This window comes from Limulus polyphemus, unplaced genomic scaffold (assembly GCF_000517525.1).
Source record: "Limulus polyphemus unplaced genomic scaffold, Limulus_polyphemus-2.1.2 Scaffold7860, whole genome shotgun sequence".
Lineage (NCBI taxonomy): Eukaryota > Metazoa > Arthropoda > Merostomata > Xiphosura > Limulidae > Limulus > Limulus polyphemus.
The window spans coordinates 24626-34160 of record NW_013673470.1 but is presented as its reverse complement, the minus strand read 5'-3'; the positions used below and the strand labels follow the sequence as shown (position 1 = coordinate 34160).

Below are 9535 nucleotides of genomic sequence, written 5' to 3'. Positions count from 1 at the left end.
GGGGGCAGTTGACTAGAGTATACCAAGAATAGGTAGTGGGTGCAGTTGACTAGAGTATACCAAGAATAGGTAGTGGGTGCAGTTGACTAGAGTATACCAAGAATAGGCAGTGGGTGCAGTAGACTAGAATATCTCAAGAATAGGTAGTGGATGCTGTTGACTAGAGTATCTCAAGAATAGGCAGTGGGTGCAGTTGACTAGAATATCCCAAGAATAGGCAGTGGGTGCTGTTGACTAGAGTATACCAAGAATAGGCAGTGGATGCAGTTGACTAGAGTATACCAAGAATAGGTAGTGGGTGCAGTTGACTAGAGTATACCAAGAATAGGCAGTAGGTGCAGTTGACTAGAGTATCCCAAGAATAAGGAGTGGGTGCTGTTGACTAGAGTATACCAAGAATAGGTAGTGGGTGCAATTGACTAACAGCAACTTGAAATTAGGGACGGCTATGCATAGTCAGTTCTTGTGTAGCTTTTCTAAAACAAACAACTCCTTGAGGTTTCAAGTACTAAAATCATAAAACCAAAATGTCAGATAACAATATATTCTAAACTTGTGTAGGGAAGCACGTTATTCTAAAAACATATTAAATTTACAAACAACCGTTTATAAGCAGAATGAAGTGATTTTATTTTTGGAAACATGCTACATGTTTCTACAGAACGTTGGGCTGTCTTCTTTAGAACTATTTCATATATCGTCGTTTGTCAACTTACTATTAATATATTCTAAAACTAAAATTAAAACGTTCCTGTTTGTAGATTACAGAAGAGATTTTAAAATCATCATCTCTCAGTCCATTTCTTACTAATATCTTCTCACTTAGAGCCAAGCTTGGATCACAACGGTTTTCTAATTTTGAAGACCTCTTTCTTTTTCATGCATCTTGTAGATATTTGAAGAAGTTGTAGTTCATTTATACATTTTTCAATATCGTAGACAACTGTCCTTACTAAAGATTCTTTGAATGCAATTACGATAAACTGCAGATAATGTGGAAATATCTGCTGTTCATAACTATCGGTTTTCAGTGTCTTGTGAGCTTTTAGCTTTCAACGTTTTAACTTTGAATTAGTCTTTATTTTCAAATTCTCGCAATTGAAACATAGAATCACAAAGTACGAATAAAAGAATGGTTATTTCAGTCTGATTTATTTTATAGGGATTTTTACTGAATCTCAGTATTCTATACATAGTTCACTCACATATTTAACAAAATGAATATTTTTAGGAGCTTGATTACACATACACACAGACTCGTGTAAGAGTTTGGGTGCTATGTTTTCCGCTTATGTTATCTTTTTAAAAACATTTCTTTCTGTGTTTAGGGCATTCTCGTCAGATATTAATACATCTGTTTGAAAAAACCTTGTACTTGTATATTTTTAGCCGCGGCATAGCAGCTCATAGAATGACTTCGAGTTGTTGTTTTTTCAACTATAAACTTTCAGCTCACAGCTCCATTTCTTGACAGACTTGAGATCTAATTACATCCACGGCTATTGATGATTCCCCCTTGTTAAGAATACAATGACTCTGAAGCCTTTGACAAAACAAAAAAATATTGAGCAATAAATATTTCATAATGAATGTGTGCTGCCATCTGTCTTTTGTTATATTATCTAGTTTCCATTTTATATTTGAGAAAAAAATGTTGGCGTTTTCCAAAAATATTTTGCCGATAATCAGTTAAAAATATCAGGTCTGAAGTATTAATTCTATAATAAAATAATTAGGTAGAGGTTTCGTTTAATTTTTTATTATCATCCGTGAGTTTTTTGTTGTTGCTGTTTTCAATAATAAAAGTCGTCTAATTAGTTCCAAAAGTTATTCTTAAAAAACAGCCCAACATTATGAAGATTTCTTTGAATACAATAAATGTTTCTAGAAACTCAAACCCGTATTGATCGGGATTGAATAAGAATTTTTCTTTAAAAAATTATTGAAAAGTTAACTTTTGAAAGTAACTTACATTATTACATATATATTGGTTTGGCGTGGCCAGGTGGTTAGGGCGCTTGGCTTATAATCCGCGGGTCACGGGATCGAAACCCCTCACCGAACATGCTTGACTTTTCAGCCGCGAGGGCGATACAATGTGGCGATCAATCCCACTATTCGTTATCGAAGAATAGCCGAAGAGTTGGCTTCAGTGGTGTTGACTAACTGCCTTCCCTCTAGTCTATCGCTTCAAAGTGCCCCCCAGTGGCACCACGGTTTGTCTGCTGACTTACAACGCTAGAAACCGGGTTTCGATACCCGTGATGAGCAGAGCACACATAGCCCATTGCGTAGCTTCGTGCTTAACTTCAAACAAACAAAACGCTTCAAAGTAAGGGATGGCCAACGCAGATAGCCTTGCACGAGACTCAACAAAACAAACAAACGGTTACTTGAGCACATGTCAAGAACTTTCATAACTTTATATCATTTAATACTTCCCTGTTCCATATTTTAATAGCCTAAATTTGCTGACAGACCTGTAGATCAACCAATAGGATAATTGCTTGTTTTAACTATATCGTAATAAGCTGTGTATAGTCCTTACCTAAAGCAGAATTCTGCGTCTTGTATTTTTCTATTATAGCAAAACAGTGATTTACATACAGGTTATCCTACGTCTCCACAATCTGTAGAAATAGTTCCTTGACTAGTCCTACCTCAAGTAGTGATTTCCAACTTACTCCATGCGTTTTACATGAGAAGGAAAGAGATAATTCTCGTTCAACTAAAAATACGTGCTCTGTTTTGAAAATGCAATTATACAGCACAATGTGTGTTTTAGTGTACGCTTTTGAAGTTTTAATCCCAACAGCGCTGAACATTCATTCTCGAAAACTGACAGACTGGATAAGAATATTTACTAGACTTTTCGAACCGACTCTTTCACGATATATCATGTTGTGAATATCAATCAATGCTTTAGCGTGCGTCTTATGTTACCGTGGGCTGAAAGGAAATTAGTCTTATGTTACTGTGAGGTGAAAGGAAATTAGTCTTATGTTACTGTGAGGTGAAAGGAAATTAGTCTTATGTTACTGTGAGGTGAAAGGAAATTAGTCTTATGTTACCGTGGGCTGAAAGGAAATTAGTCTTATGTTACAGTGGGCTGAAAGGAAATTAATCTTATGACTAATATTTCGTTTGAGTTCCGTGATTATTTTTTTTCCGATTATTGTAAATAAAGTTATTTTCCAAGTTCTTAGTTTTGTATTTATAGTTTGTTTTCGAGATTTTTACGATTGTTGTTTAATTATTCAGTTTTTCCGTTGTTGTTTTTGTTTAAGTGTTTTCAATGTTGTTAAGACTAATGTCTTTATATCAGACCCTTCCATCGTTGTGTGAACCAGGCGTGACCTGGTACTTAGCGTGACAGACTGTGGATCCTAGTGTCTATGATTCGCGTCTCATTGCTCTTCAAGAATACCGATGCAATCCTTGTTCGATTCGTGTAGCCCATGAGTTGGAAGTAGGTGCTTTCCTATAGTCTATCAGTTCAAAGTTAGGGACAGCTTACACGGACGGATCTTGTGTATGTTTATGCTAGTATCCTAAAACAAACTGACAATCACAAGAATCGGACAACAATATACGTTATAATAATCAAACAAAACAAACGTCTAAAGACTAGAACATAAACAACAGAATCGGACAACAATATACGTTATAATAATCAAACAAAAACAAACGTCAAAAGACTCGAACATAAACAAAAAAACAAACGTCTAAAAGACTCGAACATAAACAACAGTCACAAGCTGTGGCTTTTTGTAGAATTTGCACCTGTTAATAATTATAAAACAATCATAAGACTCACTTATGGACCTGAAAAACTCAGTAATGAGACTAGAATAAAAGCACTACACTAGAATAAACACACTAGTCATGAAACTTTAACATTAGTATTGGTTTAAAACATTACGTATGTCTTGTCAGTTTGTTATATACATAATTTGCTTCATTAATTTACAAGCCACTTTTTACTTCTGATCCTTTGATCAGGCGTTAATGATAAAAAAAACCATAATCCAAACGCTCGAACAGAGACGACAATCACAAGACTGAGACGTGAGACTTGAAAAACGAAAAAAAAAGAATCCAAACAAAAAACAAGCAAGAACTCGAACAATATTAATAGTCAATACACTGGAACAAAAACAGGAATCATAAAATTCAGAGAAGTATGAAAATTACGTACAGAACTTTGGCAAAAACATTAAATATAAAAATCGAACAAATATGACTCACAAAAATCGGACAAACATATTTGTATGTGACTCGAAAATAAAAACTCAACACACAGAAGACTTTTAAAAAATCCAAAATTCAAATAAGCATACAAGACTCGGAGAAAAATACAAGTCATAAGAACAGATAAGACAACAATCATAAGAGTTAAAGAAAGAATCATAAAAAATCAACTAATAACAATAAACATAATATTCAGATAACAGGATAGTGAAAAGACTGGTTAAACATAAACAATAGTCACAAGAATCGGACAACAATATACGTTATAATAATCAAATAAAAACAAACGTCTAAAGACTCGAACATAAACAACAGTCACAAGAATCGGACAACAGTATACGTTATAACAATCAAATACAAAGTTTCCTGAAAAGCGTTGTTAACGTTATTTTATAGCTGTTAAATAACAGTATTGTAAATATGGAATTACTTGTGGTAATAGTTTTAGTTGTGGGAATATGTTTTTGTTGGAAGCTAGATTAATTTATCTTAAACTGCTTTATTGATCATCAGAGGGCGGTACACTCAGGTGTCAGTTCATGTTGGCATCCACATGGTAATAGAAAAATCACGAACTCGAAACTTCGGTTGTATTTATGGAGCTAACCAATAATAAACAAGTCAAAACGAGATATTCTGTGAACTCCGTAAACAGTACTAACACTACAAAATGTTGTGCCGTTGTTCTTTGGTTGTGGCTTAGTATATACACATCAAATATTTTGAAAGATTATTTCTGTCTTACAGGATTGTGGCTACCCCTAAATATGGCTGTTACCCAATCTTTTATTTTTGTCTATCCTATTATTTTTTAATTAAGAAATGTTCATACCTATACATATGTGTGTGTGTATGAATGATGTTTGATTGAGATAATATGAGCCGAGATATAGTTCAGTAACAGTTCTTTTTTCGTCTACTGAGCATCACCTGCTGTGTGTCTATTTTTTCATAACTGACACTACCAAATACATATATATAATTTTAATGCAATATCTTGATTTGTCTTCATAGAGCCTTTTATTATTTCACTAATATTTGCCTCCAAAAAATAATAATAAAGGAATGGGTCAGTGAACTACTATACCAAACAACTGGATGACAATTGTATTGTATATTATAACTCGAACTTTTATCAATGTGTTCAGAGAGTTTCTCTTTGATCTCGGTACTTTATCTTTATAAATAAAATATTATTCAAATGTTTTTAAATTACCTAATCTCTCATCATTTTGTGTAACGAAACAACGATGATTCTTGTGTTAAACTATTGTGTAACGAAACAACGATGATTCTTGTGTTAAACTATTGTGTAACGAAACAACGATGATTCTTGTTCTAAACGACGACTGTTAAACTATTGTGTAACGAAACAACGATGATTCTTGTTCTAAACGACGACTGTTAAACTATTGTGTAACGAAACAACGATGATTCTTGTTCTAAACGACGACTGTTAAACTATTGTGTAACGAAACAACGATGATTCTTGTTCTAAACGACGACTGTTAAACTATACCTTCAGTAAATAGGGTCCTGTTTCAGCTTTGATGATTTCAAAGAAAGAACTTTTAAATTTTAATCACTCGGTAATATTGTTGACTTTATACTGCATTCAAAGTTATTTCTATATATTAGTTTTCTAACAAAGCTATATCAAGGGTATCTGCTCTGACTGTCCCTCATTTAGAACTAAAGAGAATACTGTTTATAAGAACTATGAACATTCGACTTCACACTAGTCCACACACAAAACTTTAGATGTATCCTTTCTTGTATGATTTGTAACATCTCCACTTACCTGAAAGGCCTGTCAATATCTCCACTTACCTGAATCACCTGACAATATCTCCACTTACCTGAATGACATGTCAATATCTCCACGTACCTGAAAGGCCTGTCAATATCTCCACTTACCTGAATGACATGTCAATATCTCCACCTACCTGAATCACCTGACAATATCTTCACTTACCTGAATGAACTGTCAATATCTCCACTTACCCGAATAACCTGACAATATCTTCACTTACCTGAATGAACTGTCAATATCTCCACTTACCTGAATGGCCTGTCAATATCTCCACTTACCCGAATCATCTGACAATATCTCCACTTACCTGAATGGCCTATCAATAGCCCCACTTACCTGAATAGCCTGTCAATACCTCCACTTACCTGAATGGCCTGTCAATATCTCCACTTACCTGAATGAACTGTCAATATCTCCACTTACCTGGATGGCCTGTCAATATCTCCACTTACCTGAATGGCCTGTCAATATCTCCACTTACCCGAATCACCTGACAATATCTTCACTTACCTGAATGAACTGTCAATATCTCCACTTACCTGAATGGCCTGTCAATATCTCCACTTACCCGAATCATCTGACAATATCTTCACTTACCTGAATGAGCTGTCAATATCTCCACTTACCTGAATGACATGTCAATATCTCCACTTACCTGAATGACATGTCAGTATCTACATTTACCTGAATAGCCTGTTAATATCTCCAATTACCTGAATGGCCTGTCTTTCAAATAAACCTACACACTTGCTTTAATTCAAATATTTTGTTTAAACTTTATTTTTTTAAGTTGTATGTGTGTCCCAAGGTAATGTTTCTTGGTCATGAGTAGCATTTGAAAGGTTATCACAGATTGATTTTGTATTTAATGTACCTACTGATATAACCACATAATGAACTCAAATAGTGTTAACTTCATAAATGAATTATATCTGAATTTTAAAAAAATGTTCATTTGTTGTTAGATATTTGCAGTATGGGAGTTATCCTGTCGTTAATCCACAAAACGAAACGTTTCCACCTCAGTTTCATGTTCACCGCCAGTATCTCCATCACGTGACCCTGCAGACAGATTCCGAGCCGGTGCACTTAAATATCTCAGGCCCTCTGGCGGGAGATTGGTTTGCCGTAGCTTTTGTAGCCGAAAAGTCTAACAGAATTGTGCAAAAAGTACGTTTTTTTCTTAAGTAAATATTACAATTTCACATCATAGAATTAAAATTAAAGCTGTATAATGGTACCAAGATGTAATATCAGTCTAGCAAAGCAATTAAATTATGATGGTTTTTGTGAAACTTTATAAAAGTGTATGATATGAAACTTTGCCCATTTCTTTTGTAAAATTTAAATAGTTATATACCAGTTTTTTCCCTAAATAAATAGGTATTTTATTTTCCGAAACTTGTATGTTTTCACTGAAGTATTACAAAAGATGACGCTGACCGTTATTATATTTTACAGGGACTCCATCTTCAATGTAAAGCGTGGCTCACATCAAGTTTGCGATTACAAATAGCAGAAGAGGTTCTAAGCCTTTCACCAAACCAGCCACTATCACAACAAATATCAATAATGCAGTATTACAGGTAACTTTTCGAACAAGAAACAATTGTGTAAATCATCTATCACTTGCATATAAAAAAACAGTTCGACGTTAATAATGTCTAAAGGTCCAGCGTTCTTCCATAAAGCTAAACAAGCATATTTTTAATCCCAATTACGTTTGATCACTTAATTTTCTAATACTTTGTTCAAAAACGTCATTTTTTACTGATGCTCTATTTTTTATATTTTTTAATTTGAAGTATAGTCTATTTCAGTATTTAAAATATTCTACCATAGAAAATACCTACTGAAAGAGTTTTTCCGTTTGATACCAGACAGACGGCTATGATGCAATATATGTCATCAATATCTAGATTTAATTATGTTAAACCATTATTTTGCATATTTTAACATTTGTACTAATACAGTTTGCTGCAACTAAAAATAATAAATCAATGACTTACTGTTTATCCATCCATTTTCTATAGAAGATTAAAACTGCATAAAGCTTTTAGACTGTCTAATGCTATTAGGCATTGATCACTGGCAAACACACTTCCAATTTCTTTGGGTCCACAAATCTTTTGAAAGTATAGAATACTTAATATTTCACTTTCACAAATGAAACACATATTATTTGAATGAGACAATTATTATAACCAATAATTTATTTTTATCATCCTACAACTAAATATAACAAATGAAAACTTACTCTTTAACTTTACTATTATTTTACTATTACCGTCACACACATACAGACAGTGATACTACAGTACACAAAACCACCCTGGAAATACTGACATCATTAGTCATTATCGGCTACACTTTAAACAACCTAAGAAAAGTCACAGTCCGACATGTTTGATACTCAAGGCCTCTGCCAGGTTGTGTTTTACAAAATATATGGGACAGGTCGTCAAGTTTAGATAATTCTTTTCGACCTTTAGTGTTAGTTAAACCTTGAACTAGAAATAACATCACGTGGTCATTGACACATAACAGTTGAAGACGAAGTTGACCTTGTGTTCGTCTAATCTGAGTAATGCTTTCATTTCTTGATTTCTATTTAATTATCTTTCATTTAAACTCAGTTTTACAAATGCCTATAAGGACCTTAAATTATAAACCAAGGGATTATTTTGAAGTTTTTGGTAACATCAAATATACAAATCAGTGTTTGTCATAAACTAATATACTATCCTACATATTTAACAAAACATCTGTTACTATAATCATTATATAATAATGAAAATAAACTCTACATAAGATTAATATTCAATTACAAAGCTCTAAATGTATTTAATTAGATCGTAAGTTTCTGTAATTAACAATTATAATACAATATCTTTATTTATCTATACATAACATTTAATAATAAACTCTACATAAGATTGTTACTGAAATTAAAAATTCAGCAAACATGGTTCATTGCATAGCGTTACAAAACAGTCATTTTTTATTCTATTACTCAGTTAGCATACAATTATTAAATACTGCACCCGAAATGCTTAGAATAATTTTTTAAATGTTCTGTTCAATTTTAATTTATGATATTTGTATAAACATGTGAGATTTTATTATAATTATTATTACAAATATCTCATAATTTATAATACCTGTGGTATATATCTGTTCTAGCATGTTATTAATCACCATAAGTGAAACGCAAGGCATCGTCCAAACTATACAAAACGTATTGTTGCGTCATCGAGATCACGTGACTATTCTCACGCCCTCTAGTTTCTAGGACTATACCGTACCTTGGCGAATGCTCTAGTATTTACTAGATAGGGTAGGCTGGTATATAAAAGAGGATGACAACGTGTCGAGATAATGTAATGTGTGTGTAGATAGTGAGTAATTGAACTGCAGTCACAGGGTATTGTTGAAGTTAACGTTCGTTCGTTATAGTGTTTGTTTTAGCGC

At 33.3% G+C, this 9535-nt stretch overlaps 1 protein-coding gene across 1 annotated transcript in view; it reads left to right on the top strand.

Annotated features, from left to right (window-relative positions):
• Window positions 1–7029: 7029 nt before the first annotated feature.
• Window positions 7030–9535, top strand: part of LOC106474924 (transmembrane protein 8B-like) — a gene marked incomplete at its 5' end in the record, with an annotated part of 24386 nt that continues 21880 nt past the window's right edge. Inside the window, 2 exons of the mRNA XM_022403179.1 lie at window positions 7030–7234; window positions 7526–7650. Coding sequence (XP_022258887.1) covers window positions 7030–7234; window positions 7526–7650 — 330 coding nt within the window. The remainder of the gene's footprint in view (window positions 7235–7525; window positions 7651–9535) is intronic.